The sequence below is a fragment of the Osmerus mordax genome, chromosome 10 (assembly GCF_038355195.1).
Source record: "Osmerus mordax isolate fOsmMor3 chromosome 10, fOsmMor3.pri, whole genome shotgun sequence".
Taxonomy (NCBI): domain Eukaryota; kingdom Metazoa; phylum Chordata; class Actinopteri; order Osmeriformes; family Osmeridae; genus Osmerus; species Osmerus mordax.
The window spans coordinates 7,413,219-7,428,135 of record NC_090059.1 but is presented as its reverse complement, the minus strand read 5'-3'; the positions used below and the strand labels follow the sequence as shown (position 1 = coordinate 7,428,135).

Below are 14,917 nucleotides of genomic sequence, written 5' to 3'. Positions count from 1 at the left end.
GGAGAGAGAGGGTTGAGGAGAGGGAGGGAGGGAGGGAGGGAGGGAGGGAGGGAGGGAGGGAGGGAGGGAGGGAGGGAGGGAGGGAGGGAGGGAGGGAGGGAGGGAGGGAGGGAGGGAGAGAGGAGATGGGGGGAGAGATGGGGGGAGGTCCACAGCCCAGAGCACCTTGGTCTGTGGTATTAACTCAGCAGGGGAGAGATGGCAGAGCCTCCAGGGGAATGTGAACCCATTACTAGCAGGAACACAGACTCACTGAGAATGGGACTGTGAAGAGGCAAAATGCCAGTGTGTCTGTGTGTGTGTGTGTGGGGGGGGGGGTGCGTGTGTATGTGTGGATGTACTGCTGCAGTATCTCTGTCTGTGCATCTAGCTGTGTGTGTCTGTATTTAGGTGTGTGTGACCAGCTGTGTGTCTGTGTGTCTGTGTATCCAGGTGTGAGTGTGTCCAAGTGTGTGTGGTTCCAGTGGTGTCTGTGTGTCCAGGTGTGTCTGTGTGTCCAGGTGTGTGTGCGTGGGTCCAGGTGTCTGTGTGTCCAGGTGTGTCTGTGTGTCCAGGTGTGTCTGTGTGTCCAGGTGTGTGTCTGTCCAGGTGTGTGTGTGTCCAGGTGTGTGTGTGTGTGTCCAGGTGTGTGTGTGTGTCCAGGTGTGTGTGTGTCCAGGTGTGTCTGTGTGTCCAGGTGTGTGTCTGTCCAGGTGTCTGTGTGTCCAGGTGTGTCTGTGTGTCCAGGTGTGTGTCTGTCCAGGTGTGTCTGTGTGTCCAGGTGTGTGTGCGTGGGTCCAGGTGTGTGTGTGTCTGTCCAGGTGTGTCTGTGTGTCCAGGTGTGTCTGTGTGGGTCCAGGTGTGTGTGTGTGTCCAGGTGTGTCTGTGTGTCCAGGTGTGTGTGCGTGGGTCCAGGTGTGTGTGCGTGGGTCCAGGTGTCTGTGTGTCCAGGTGTGTCTGTGTGTCCAGGTGTGTGTGCGTGGGTCCAGGTGTGTGTGTGTCCAGGTGTGTACCTGCAGGATGACCCAGTGTCCCTCCTTGGCGGCCAGGTCCAGCGCTGCCTCGGCCACAGCCTCCTGGCCCTGACCCAGAGACACGTTGTGGAAGTTCTGGTTGTCAAACGTGAATCCCAACTTCCTCCCTGGGATCCAGACACATTAACAGGGTTCAGGGGTGTGTGTTGTGTTCAGGGGTGTGTGTTGTGTTCAGGGGTGTGTGTTGTGTTCAGGGGTGTGTGTTGTGTTCAGGGGTGTGTGTTGTGTTCAGGGGTGTGTGTTGTGTTCAGGGGTGTGTGTTGTGTTCAGGGGTGTGTGTTGTGTTCAGGGGAGTGTGTTGTGTTCAGGGGTGTGTGTTGTGTTCAGGTGTGTGTGTTGTGTTCAGGGGAGTGTGTTGTGTTCAGGAGTGTGTGTTGTGTTCAGGGGTGTGTGTGTTCTGTTCAGGAGTGTGTGTTGTGTTCAGGGGTGTGTGTGTTCTGTTCAGGAGTGTGTGTTGTGTTCAGGGGGTGTGTGTTGTGTTCAGGGGTGTGTATTGTGTTCAGGGGTGTGTGTTGTGTTCAGGGGTGTGTGTTGTGTTCAGGGGTGTGTGTTGTGTTCAGGGGTGTGTATTGTGTTCAGGGGTGTGTGTTGTGTTCAGGGGTGTGTGTGTTCTGTTCAGGAGTGTGTGTTGTGTTCAGGGGTGTATTCAGGGGTGTGTGTTGTGTTCAGGGGTGTATTCAGGAGTGTGTGTTGTGTTCAGGGGTGTATTCAGGAGTGTGTGTTGTGTTCAGGGGTGTATTCAGGGGTGTGTGTGTTCTGTTCAGGAGTGTGTGTTGTGCTCAGGGGTGTGTTCAGGGATGTGTGTTGTGTTCAGGGGTGTGTGTTGGGTGTGTGATGTGTTCAGGGTGTGTGCGATGTGTTCAGGGTTCCTTTCAGGAGCACAGCAACATGGTCAACTTTGAAAAATAATGCTTACTCATTTCACAGAATAATCATCTGTTTTCTTCTCACAAGGAGCAAATATACAATGGAAGCTATTATATTGTTATTAGAGAGAGCGCGCAGAGCGCATTATGGCTCTAATGAAAATCTAATGGAGAATTTGTTCCTCCATAAAAAACATCAATGTTCCCAGTTGGCGGGAGAAGGTAGCCGTCTTCAGATGCAGCGTGTGGCGAGCAGCCCGCAGTGCAGTCTCACCACTTCTGATTGGCTCACTTTTACTTTAATGCGATTGGGCGTGGATAACTGATGTCCACAGGCCTCGGGGAGGAGGGAGGGGAGGGAGGGAGGGAGGGGGGAAAGAGTAAGAAAGAGACAGGCGCTGGGAGAGAGAGAGAGAGATAGAGACAGAGAGAGATAGAGATAGAGACAGAGCGAGAGAGAGAGAGAGAGAGAGAGAGAGAGAGAGAGAGAGAGAGAGAGAGAGAGACAGAGAGAGACAGAGAGAGAGAGAGACTATAAGTATATCAAACTTTGAGATTTATTTTCTACCTGCTACCTGCTCTACCTGAGGGTGGGGGGGGGGGGGTGGAATACATTTGAGAACACTTCCAGAATTCATTCTGTGGTGGACTAATCAGCCTGGGTTGGGAATCATTCTGTGGTGGATGCATATGCGTTCTGACTGAACATTTGGCTTTATATAGCTAACAATGCCTGCCCTACAATATACAGAAGTCAAAAGGGAAATTGAAGGAAAAGAATTGCTGGAAACTGATTGCTGATGAAATCTCTTTTGATCTAGCCCAGGAAAACAGACCAGGGTTGATAAACAAACACAACCAGGTTTGGAGCGGGGAATAATGATCCAGACAAAACCATACCCTCCTTCATCTTCTCTTCCATGACAATAAGACACCAGTCAGAAACAAACAGCATCAGTGAAATATCTGTCACGGAATACAAACATGCCCATGTAGCGTAAAGCTAATTCCTACGAACGCACAAAAACCCAAACATTTTTGGTTGACAATTTAGCTTGAGTTCTTTTTTGCGTGTGTTTTTCATTCAACAGATTACATCCACACAAGAATGAGGTATCCTCCATGTGGCATTTCAGTTGCCCTGCTTAGAACAGCATAATCCAGCAACGTCATGATCACATCCAGCTCTGACCTTTAGGATAATCCCACCATCATCTCCATCTCTCCGTCCCCCTGCCTGAGGCGTTAGCTACCAAAAGACCCACAGCAACGACGCCTCATCTCGTTACAGCATGGACAGAACTTGTGTTCAGAGTTTGCCTCCTCAAAGCGTCCGACAGGAAAATTATAGCTGTCAAGCTTTAATCTTCCAGTCAAACGTAGCCGTTGTAGGACCAGAATTCTAGGTGACGGCCTGTCTTTTCAAATGAAGCCTGCTGATTTATCTGTGTGCCGTGCAGTTAATACTCGGTCAAAGGAACTCGGCGTGTAGAAGAGAACCTTTTGATTTTAGGACGTTGCCATGTTACTCCCCCCACCCCTGCAGTGTCCTTGTTTTAACCGCTTATTAGAAAACTACACGGTTCTAGGACATGGTCCAGTTCCCTGTTCCTCACTGTTCTAAGCCTTTGATGGAGATGTGGGCTGTATGGGTGTGTGTGTGTGTGTGTGAGAGAGTGGGTGTGTGTATATGAGTGGTGTGTGTTTGTGTGTGTGAGTAGTGTATACGTATGTGATGTGTGTATGAGTGTGTGTGTGTGTTCCTGTACCATGCTTCTCTACGTCCTTCAGAGGGTCGACACCAGGAGACAGGATGAAGAACATGGGCGTGGCCGGGCCAGATTCCTCAAACGAGACGGCAAAGTCGACTGATCGGCCAATCACGTACCTGCTCCCCAGTTTCTCCTCCACAAAGTCTCTGCAGAGGGAGAGGTGAGTCAGCACAGCTCAACACTATCTTTACAGAGACACACACACACACTTATACACTCATACACACACACACACACACTTGTAGACTCATACACACACCCACACACACTTATACACTCATACACACACACACTTATACACTCATACATACACACACACACACTTATGCACTCATACACACACCCTTATACTTGTACTTACTGTAAGTCGCTCTGGATAAGAGCGTCTGCTAAATGACTAAAAATGTAAAAATGTAAATGTAAACTTATACACTCATACATACACGCACACACTTATACACTCATACACACACACACACACACACATATACACTCATACACACACTCAAACGCACACACACACACACACACTTATACAAATACACTCATACACACACACACACAACACAAAGACACTACACTATACTGCACCACACGCACACACACCATAAACAAACACACACCACATTACAAAAATATGTATTTCCTAGTGTTATGGAGAGAGATCAAGACAGTCCAGTGTATCAAGAGTATGCATAATAGATGTCAATCATCTGCACTAAACTACACTCCCATGAAAACGATCTGGTCACACACGTTGACCCCACCTTGGACCAGACAGAGGTCACCGGAATTTAACCCGCTATCCCAAGGGGTCAAAAAGATGCCCCGAAGGTCACAGGTGAAAGGTGGTGGACCTTTAACGCCACAGGGTCATGTGATGCACTGAGGTGAAGGTCAGAGGTCGCGACGCGTTCTGACCTGACGGCATAGGTCATGCGGTCGGGCCTCATGGCCCTCATCATGCACAGCCTCTGCAGGGACGACTTGTTCTTCCACTCCTGAGGAAACTTCTCCTTCTCAGGGACCTCCGACTCCACAAACTTCTTCCAGCGCTTGGCCGAGCCCTCAATGTCTCGGTCCAGGTTCCGGAACTCTTCCATGGAACACAGAGACTGGGGGGGGGGTGGGGGGGGGAAGAGGGGAAGAGGGGAGGGGGAGAGTAAGAGGGAGTGAGGGCGAGAGAAGGGGAGATGTGGGGAAAGAGGGGGAGGGAGAGAGGTGTGGAGGAAGGGGAGGGAGAGCATAAGACAGTGAGGGGAAGAGCGAGGGGGGGAGGGGGGAGTATGGGGAGAAGGGGAAAGGGAGAGAGGGGGATAGCAGGACTTGAACAAAATTGATTGTTTCATTCAAAATATGAAGAAGAATTGTTATAATATTCTCCATGGAAAATACCCTCTTGTCAGACAGAATAACACTGGTCAAGGTGAAGCGTTCAAACTTAATTTCAGAAGCCCTCTCACACAGACACACACACACACACAATAGTTTTTCAACAAGAGAGACTTGTGATGAGCCCTAGCAAGAAGGACTCTGTTTTTGTTTACCTCACCAAAAAAAAAGCTCCACAAAGGCAAAAAGTTGGAGAAAGTCACTGCTTGGATGACAAAGAGCTTATCTACTTACCACCAATATAAATTGTATTTATTCAGACGAAAACGCTGAGTAAACACCTCCCTCATACCATGGTGTGTGTGTGTGTGTGTCTAGACGTTTATGTGTGTGTTTAAGTGTGTGCGTCTAGGTATGTTTGTGACTGTAGGTGGTGTGTGTAGGTGTATGCCAGTGTGTGAAAGTGTGTGTGTGTGTGCCTTGGTGTGTAACAGTGTGTGTGTGTGTGTGTTGCAGCACGCGGGGCTTACTGCGTGAGCTCCATCTGACAGACCCTTCATCTCATCTCTGGAAAAACTGACACCGTCACACAGCAGCACTCGCACAGCGAGGACACACACACACACGCACACACACACACACACACACACACACACACACACACACACACACACCTGCTCTCCTCAACATCCTCTCTGTCTATCAGGATACACCGTTTTATACCACAAACACCTAAACACACAATCCTACAATATAGGAGATAGCACCAGCTCAGCAGGGGGCCGCTAGGTTTTCTGGGCCTCCTGGCTAATATTTACTCAGGGCCACAAAACCTAAATCATACAGGAAAGTTTACAGTTCTGCTGGGACCCTGGGCCTGACCAGGTCCTAGATTGGAATCATCCGAATCGTCCCACACACACACACACACTCAATCCTACAGTGCAGTTCAGGACAAGGTAAAGATGGCCAGGATAAAGTAACATATATCCACTCAGTCCTCCGTGGAACAGCGTGGTTTATTAGCAGCCGCGGTTGGCAGGCTGTCAGACAGCCCACACAGGCCCTGAGGGAGAGACCAGCGGGAGAGACCAGCACCGATGCCTGCTTGGAGAGGCCCAGGTAATCACACCATCTTTTATCCTCATTTAAAGCTCTCCAACTGATTACCCTCCCCAGCCGCGATAAGATATCTAGTGACAGGATTTAATTAAGAAGAACCCTAAACGTCTAGGCGGAGGGAGTCGAAGCCGAAACCCGTGTCAGGGTCGCAGTTAATATTGCAGGAGGTCCCGGGTGAAATATTCACGAAGACCAAAGCCAAAGAGCCTGGGCTGACGTCGGGGGGAGTTTCGCTCGGCGCTAAACTGATGTGACAGAACAAGAGGAGGAGCGGGGGTGGGGTGGGGGGAGGGGTGTGTGCGCGTGGGGGTGGAGCGAAGAGGGGGGGGGGGTCAATGGGAGAGGAGGGGACAGAGAAGCGGGGGTCAGAGGGATCGGGGGACCCCGGAAAAACGAGGTCCACAGGGGTAGCCGGCTGCAAACTGTCCGACAGGCGGGGGGGGCGGGGGGATTCCGTGGTTTGTCCTTCGTCTCGAACCGGCGAGCTCACGCACCGAGACGGAGAACAAGGCCGAGAGAGAAAAAGAAAAAGGAACCAAAGCCAAAAAAACACGCCTCGGGCCTTTTTCGTACTAAGCTTCAGTCTTAGTGCTGCATTGTGTTGAGTGGGCTGGCGTCCCCCAGGCAGGGCGCCGTGTCCCCCCCACGGACTCGGCAGGGGGGCCGTGCTGGAACAGAGTGCTGAAATGACTACGGGGGAGCGGGCGGGAACAGTCAGAGTGCTGCGGAGAGACGGGCCCGCGGAGCAGGGGCTGCTTTTAACGAGGGGGTCCGGGGGAGGGGGGGCTCTCCGCTGGGTCGGGGTCAGGCACACGGGCACGTCCAGTAGCTTACCGGCTCCTGCGCCGCTCGAGTGTCCTGCCAGGGTCTAAAGTGAGTGTGTGTGTGTGTGTGTGTGGGGGGGGGGGGGTTGGGGTGTGTTTGGTGTATGTGTGGGGGGGAGGGGTCGTGTGTGAGAGTGTTTGGTGTGTGTGTGTGTGGGGGGGGGAATCGGGCATAGAAATAGCCTGCTACTCCAGTAAATGGCTCTTTTTAAAATGATTTTTTATTTCTTGTATATAAGATTACCTAACCTGCACAAAGACATCATGAATCTCAATGACGAAGCTTCTGCTGCGTTTAACTTGCAGGTCTCCAAAAGACAACGGGACAGGATGAATGACCCAAACATCCCCCATGTTTATCATAAACTTCAATCTTAAATCTCCACATATCTGCCACGACAAACTCCCTTTCTTCCTCTGCATCCTGGACTTCAGGGGCTGCATCACTTCCTGTTTCCTCACCTTGATCCCGCCCCAGGAGTGGTTGGACAGGAAGTCCACCGGCGAGGTGGCCCCTGGTTGGACAGGATATCTCAGCAGGAAGTCCAGCTCTGCTGGGTTGATCTCCTTGTTCATTAGCAGGATCTGGGGTTGGATGAGACAGAAAGTTTAGCTCTTCACACTCTTGTGACATAATAGGAAAAGACATTTGGACTAACATTCAAGATGAGTGTGTGTGTTTGTGTGTGCACAAGAGCCAGACTTGTGAATGTGTGTGCGTGGTGCGAGCACGCATGTACGAGTACATACGAAGACAAGCATGTGCGCACGTGTACGTGAACGAGCGCGGGGCGCGTGTGTACGTGCGCCCGTGCGAACATGTGACCGAACGCACGAGTGTGCGCGCGTGGGAATAGGTGCGTGCGTGGACGCGTGTCGGCGTGTGTGAGAGCGCGGGACCCGCCTGGAAGACGAGCTGGGCTATGTAGGTGAGCTTGTCGCACTCGAACAGGCCCCTGGTGGTGTAGTTGAAGACGGAGGAGGTGATGCTGTCGGTCAGACAGGCCACCCTGGCGTGCAGGACCTCCTCCGGGCGGGCCCTCAGAACAGCCTGCTGGAACACCACGCTGAACGCCTGCGGAACACGGGACACAGAAACACGGGGTGAGGAACACGGAACGCGGGATACACGGGAGACAGATCCGACCACGGGACACACAACACGGGGTGCTGAACACGGAACGCAGGATACACGGGATGTGGAACATGAGATGTGGAACATGAGATGTGGAACATTAGCCTGGCTCTGCCCTCCTACGTACTTCCGCTCAATGTTCATTTTGCTTCTGTACTGTGTCTGGGCTTGAGGTATACTGGTCAGATGTCTCCGGTAAACTTTTACCGGTCCAATCAGCGAACAGAGGGAGTGGCTGAGAACGTTGACGTTGATGTCGTGCGCTAGTTTGAGTTGTTGTTACGAAATGGTGGCGGAGAAAGATGTGAGCGAAGCCTTTCGGTCCGTTGTGGCAACGCTGCCGAATATCCAAAAGTTAAAGCCGGAGCAAGAACAATCTTTGACCCCCACAGGGTTCGTTTGATTTTCCAACTAGCTCCGTTAGTGGTGAAGGAATTGGCTAAGGCGAACGCTAGTGATTGGTTATGCCAGATCCAGAGTGGCTCTGGGTAGATCAATAGTTTTGAAATTCAACAGAGTACCCGCCTTCAAGGAAGTTAACGCTTGTCAATGGATCGAACCCAGACTCTATGTACAAATGCAATGTACGAGAGTCTGGTTAGGACCAGGCTAGTGGAACATGGAACCCGAAACAGGGGATGCACAATACGGAACACGGGAAACTGAACATGGAGCACAGAACACATACATGTCGTTTTACCGGGAGCCCTACATTCGTGTCGCACAGTATTTGGAGCGATTTTGCCTGCCAAGGCAAATATTTTCCAAAAACACAGTCTGGAGGACGTATAGAGGAACAGATGAATTGTAGTGAACCCCTTGACTCCTGGTCGTTCTCCACTTGACAGCGCCTGAATCATCTCGTGTCCTCCTCAGGTGGACGCCAGCACACGCGTGTTCTCCCCCTTGATGGAACAGCAACATACAGCACCCGACATGTGTGCTCCATCCCTGCCCGCTGTGGAACGACCCCACGTGGGTTTCATTTCAATTTCCGAGGTCAGGAAATGCTTTCCCTCTCAGCGGGTTGTTAGACTCGGCATCATTCGATTACCCGGCGTGCGGCGGAGAGGGGCCGGGCGAGCGTGATTGCGAACCATATCTCAGGCCACCTCTCCCCGGCGCGGGGGCCGGGCGACAATATGAGACCCATCATGCTCAGGGTAACCACGTTAGGGAGCCGCAAACACAATATGAGGAGAGCAGAGAGCATAAAAAACACGGAGCAAATGAAAGGTAAGGAGGAGGAGGAGGAGGAGGAGGAGGAGGAGGAGGGAGGAAGAGGCAGAGGAGGAGGCGTGGAGAGTGGAGACATAGGGACGCAGAAGGAGGGAGGGAGGGGGCCGGAACATTAGGAGGAAAGGAGGACGAGGAGGAGGGAGGAAGAGGAGGGCGGAGGGAGGAAGAGGGAGCCGTCGTCAAGGGGGAGGGCGGGGGGAGAGAGGAGGCCGGGCGAGTAGAGGGAAGGGATGCAGGAGGAGGGAGGGGGAGAGGGGAAGGAGGGAAGGAGGGGGGGAAGAGAGGAAGGAGGGAGGAGGAGAAGGAAAAGGAGAGAGTGTGGATGCAGCAGGAGGGAGGAGTAGGGCGTGTGAGTGATGGGCGGGGGGTGCGGGGGGTGTGCGGTGGGGGGGAGAGGGGGGGGGGGGGTGGGGTCACGGAGCAGCCTACCTTGAGGGAGAACTGGTACATGGGGTGGATCTTGTTCAGGTCGTTCATGATGAAGTAGAGCAGGGAGGCTCGGCTGGCGGCCGGCCGGTAGTGCTCACGGGCCTCGTTGATCTGGGCCTCCGTCACCTTGGCTTCCTTCACCTGCAGCACGGCCATGGCCCCACACACACACACACACCAACACACACACACCATACACACAACCAATCATACAGACATATACACCGAAAACACACACGGCGTATCATACACACCACACCCACAGCCACACGGAACGTGATACACGCACACACAGATGCACACGTAACGTTCATGCACGGGCACACACGTAGAAAACACACACACCATACACGCACAGGTGCACACACATGGCAAACATTCAACATCCACACAATCGTCCACAGCAAACAGACAGAGAGTCGTTTACTGAGATAGATTGATATCGATCCCATACAGGTAAAGAAAACCCCATTAGAAGGGAAAGCAAGAAGACCACAAGAAGAGAGAGAGAGAACCACAGAAGAAGAGCGAGAAGACCAAAAGAAAGACCACAAAAGAAGAGAAGAAGAACCTGAGGAGTAGAGAGAGAAGACCCCAGAAGAAGAGAGTGAAGGAAGACCAGGAGAGAGAGAGAGAGAGAGAGAGAGAGAGAGAGGAGAGAGAGAGAGAGAGAGAGAGAGAGAGAGAGAGAGAGAAAGGGGGGCGTACCTTCTCCTCTATCACAAGGATTTTGTGTCAGAAGTAGAGATATCAGAGAGATCATTATGAAAGTAGGAGAGAGGGCCAGGTAGAGAGAGAATGGGAATGAGAGACATAGACACAGAGACAGAAAGAAGATAGAGAGAATGAGACACGTAGAGAGAGAGAGAGAGAGAGAGAGAGAGAGAGAGAGAGAGAGAGAGAGAGAGAGAGAGAGAGAGAGAGAGAGAGGGAAAGGGGGGCGTACCTTCTCCTCTATCTCGGCGGCCGTGCGCTTGGTGACCTCCAGGTTCTCCACCAGCTCCGTGTCTCCCAGGAAGTCTCCCGAGGCGGAGGACAGGCGAGACAGCAGGTTGTCCTCCAGGGTCTTCAGAGTGATCTTGAAACCGTTCTGCTGCTTCGTCAGGTTGGACTAATACACACACACACGTAAACACACGTAAAGACATGGACGTTCGCAGGTCAGGTGACAAACAAACCTTAAACAGACAGGCCAAGGGAAACTGGCAAATACATACCGTATGTTAACACACACACACAGGTCAATAGAAACTGGTAAATACATACTGTATGTAAACACACACACAAACAGGTCAAGAGGTGACCTGAAAGAAATGCACACAACCACACAGAAACACACGCATACCCACGCACACCAACAGATGTAAATACACGCGCCGACGGAAACAAACACAAACAAATCCACCCGTCGGCACACACGCACGCCCACACACACCCCGGCGGACACGCAAACGGGAAGACACGCGGCGCGGGGGGGGACGAAGGAGCGGGGCGAAGGTCGGAGTTCCCCCGCGAGCTGGGGTTCAGACGAGGAGCGAGGTCAACGCTCGCACCTTCCGCTGCCGAGGCAACATTAGGCTTGATTAAAACGCAGAGCGGCACCCGACAGACCGATCCCAGACGCTAATTACCGGAGGGGGATGATTAGACATGAAAGGGGAGGGAGGAGAGGAGGGGAGTGGAGGGGAGCTACTGAAGGACACCTCAAAGGCGCGGATGATCAATATGCTCCACATCGGCCATCGAAGGACATGGAGGGAGAGCGAGAGTGGAAGGAGAGAGAGAAAGCGAGGCGGAAAAAGAGGGAGGGAGGGAGAGAAGGTGGAAAAAGATTAAAGGAGCGTGAGAAAGGGAAGAAAAAAAAGAAAGAGAGGGAGAGAGAGCGAGAGCGAGAGCGAGAGCGAGAGGAGAGAGAGAGAGAGAGAGAGAGAGAGAAAGCTGTGTGGTAGATGAAGCATCGTACTCTGGGTTGTGGACATCAGTCCCAGTCCAGCCCCAGACACTCCTCATCCCTCCAACAGGCCCAATCCTTGGGCTTCCATGGCCCAGCCGGAGCGATGCCTCATGCACGATAGCTCACACACACCGACACCGTACACATGCTCGCACAAGTGTTTTCACACACACGCACGTGCGCCGCCGCCTCACACTCACACACACGCTCACACAATCGCCATTCGCACCCGCACACACACTGTAACCATGACAAAGGGCCACCTATCGAACAACACCAGTGGAGCCGACATGTAGAAAACAGCGTTTATGACGCACGGTACAGTACGATCGTTAGCCGTGAGAATAGTTTCCAGCCGAGAGAAAGTCCCCCTACAGCAGGGACCTGTGCGACGCAATCACGACCGGCTGATCAAATGACAGGATCAGTCGACTCCTCATCTGAGCAGGAAACACACATCACACATCCAGATGTTAACCAGAGAGAGAGATGGAGAGTTTGGAAAGAAGAGAGGGAGCGATTGCCGTTCCTTAATGAGTGGAGGATGACCCAGTCAAACGGAACCTTCCGCACCTCCCCTCCCTCATTCTCTCTCCCGTCTCCCACTTCTCTCCCCCCCCCCCATGTCCCCCCATCTCGTCTCCCCAGTCGCCGTCTCGGGGGAGAAGCCATCTGCCTCCTAGAACCCCCAGTTTTAATAATGAGTCAGTTATTAACGATCAGATCTCCGTTGGCGTATTGTATGGGTAATTACCCTAGCCGGGGAAAAACAAACAATTAAATAGTCAGCAGAAAGCCCTAATTGGGATTAAAATGAGATAATACATCTATCATTTGGGGTAAATGATTACAGAGCACCAATGAGCAGCCCTGTTGAGGTAATTTGGGAAGCGGAGCAGATTCTCACTCTCATTAACCATGAAGGCACTTGTCGAAACTGAGGTACACACATACACACACACACACACACACACAAGGGGGGGGGGGGGGGTGGAGGGGAAGTGATTAAAGGCGTTTGGGGTCCCTCGTGGCCTTTCCCAAAAAAGCGCTCTGACATTTGAAGCTCCTCAGCTCCCATTTGAAAGGGGAAAACGAGCGCTCCTCGACCCAGCGTGCTGCTCCGCGGCCCAGCTAACCTCATTACTGGTCTAACGACATCAATACTTTCCACAGACCATGAACGGGTACACCCAATTTACAGGTCTCCATCGGCACGTTGATTGCTGTCGGTCACCTGGAGGGGCTTGTTTATGGGCAACACGGAGCGGTGGTTTCGAGCAAGGCTTCCTGGAGTGTTGTCACGAAAGCCGCGTACACCCCCCTCACCCCTTCAGTGTTAATTAAAATGATAAGTGAGTTCCATACCCCTTCTTCTCCTCTCCTCGCTCTTATCCCATCTCAATGCAACGCTAATTAAACACGCTTCATTAAATAACATTCCCTCAGAAATCTGCTGAGGGGACACGAGACTTCAAATAACTGACATCCCCAGTTTTTCTTTTCTTTTTCACTCCTCGTCTTTGCCGCAATTCGTTTTCGACTGTCGTCGGCCTGTGGATCGAAGCCTTCAGGAGTCCTTTCAGATGTGTGTGTGTGTGTGTGTGTGTGTGTGTGTGTGGGGAGAGGTGAAGAAAAGAGAAGAGAGGATGACGATGCAAATAAGACCGGTGATGGGAGAGAATCTCTAGAGCTGGTTGAGAAACCTTAGATATCATCACCCTGAGTGTGTGTGTGTGTGTGTGTGTGAGAGAGACTTTTGTGTGTTTGAGATTGTGTGAGTGTGTTAGCGCCTGTGTGTGACTGTGCGTGTGTGAGTGAGAAAAAGGGTCAGTGTGTGAAAGATGGTGTGAGTGTGTGAGCGCTTGTATGTGATTGGGTGTGTGTGTGTGCATCATTGATATCAGGTACAAGTGTCCTCTTTGAAGCAGGATTTCTTACCCCCCCCCCCCCCTCCCCGCCCCCCCGCACTCCAGACAAGAGGTACAGGAGAGAGGAGCTCACAGGAAGGGGATGTAGGAGGGCGGTGAGATAGTCAGTAGTGATTCATGGACGGGCGAGAGATAAATCTGTGGAGTGTTTTTGGCCGGGCGACAGTTACATCTGTGGAGTGCTGATGCAGTGGGAAGAGAGAGCGAGAGCCAGGGTCTCTAATTTCTCTCCCGGAGCCAGCGTCCGCCCCTCGTCTCCAGACCGGCTGACGAGCCGGCCCCGCGAGCCGCCGCGACCATGTGGCGTCATTAGCCACGGCAGGCTTTGATCAAGCCAATCCTCCCCTAATTAGCAGCATTTACAGACGTGTTGGCTGCTCGGTGGAAACTACCAGCCCTCACTGCTCATTAGGGGGGAGAGTGAGAGGCTGTGGACAGCCCTGATTGGACGCCGGGCGCTGGCCAAGGCACTTCCTGTGATGAGGACATGATGGCCATGTTGTGACAGCTACACCGCTAACATTGCAGCCACAGGCAATTACAAGGCAATTATGAGGCCAATAGTCATCAAATGAGGCCACCACATGAGGTAAAATGGCCTTCTGATGACAGAGTCAAATCTATATTGCCATCGTTTGGAAAAAGATTGGAAAAAGGTAATTGATTTAGAGTTCAAGTAATGGAGCAATTTATTAAGTGGATTAGCTGAAGATGAAATATTTAGTTTTTCTCTCAAATTGTACACACATGCAGAATCCCCCCCACACACACACACACACACACACACACACACACACACACACGCGGGCCCATGCATAGGCATGCACACACACAGTTACCATATTTATACATTCAAGCACACACGCCAACTTTCTCTCACACATTCACATTCATGCGCACGCACGCACACACACACACTTACCATATTTACGCATTCAGGCACACACACAGTTACCATATTTATACATTCAAGCACACACACCAACTTTCTCGCACACATTCACATCCATGCGCACGCACACACGCACACAATGGGATTCTGTTGTGAGTTTGAGAGACTCGTAGCTCTGTAATCATCAGCCCTGCCAGAGCAAGCCCTTAATGAAGTCCACCTGCTGCTTGTTTAGGAATCAAAGAGCACACACTCACCAACTCCTCTGATGCTGCTTGACACAGAAGGATTTGTGTCAGAAGTAGAGATATCAGAGAGATCATTATGAAAGTAGGAGAGAGGGCCAGGTAGAGAGAGAATGGGAATGAGAGACATAGCCACAGAGACAGAAAGAAGATAGAGAGAATGAAG

The 14,917-nt window shown here is 51.9% G+C and overlaps 2 protein-coding genes across 2 annotated transcripts in view; both read right to left on the bottom strand.

Moving 5' to 3' along the window:
- pts (6-pyruvoyltetrahydropterin synthase) overlaps nt 1–14,917 on the bottom strand; it is a 228,003-nt gene that overhangs the window by 17,586 nt on the left and 195,500 nt on the right. The window lies entirely within an intron of this gene.
- dnah9 (dynein, axonemal, heavy chain 9) overlaps nt 1–14,917 on the bottom strand; it is a 73,207-nt gene that overhangs the window by 17,629 nt on the left and 40,661 nt on the right. Inside the window, 8 exon segments of the mRNA XM_067245162.1 lie at nt 993–1,120; nt 3,649–3,797; nt 4,573–4,766; nt 7,392–7,514; nt 7,834–8,004; nt 9,733–9,873; nt 10,679–10,843; nt 14,764–14,777. Coding sequence (XP_067101263.1) covers nt 993–1,120; nt 3,649–3,797; nt 4,573–4,766; nt 7,392–7,514; nt 7,834–8,004; nt 9,733–9,873; nt 10,679–10,843; nt 14,764–14,777 — 1,085 coding nt within the window.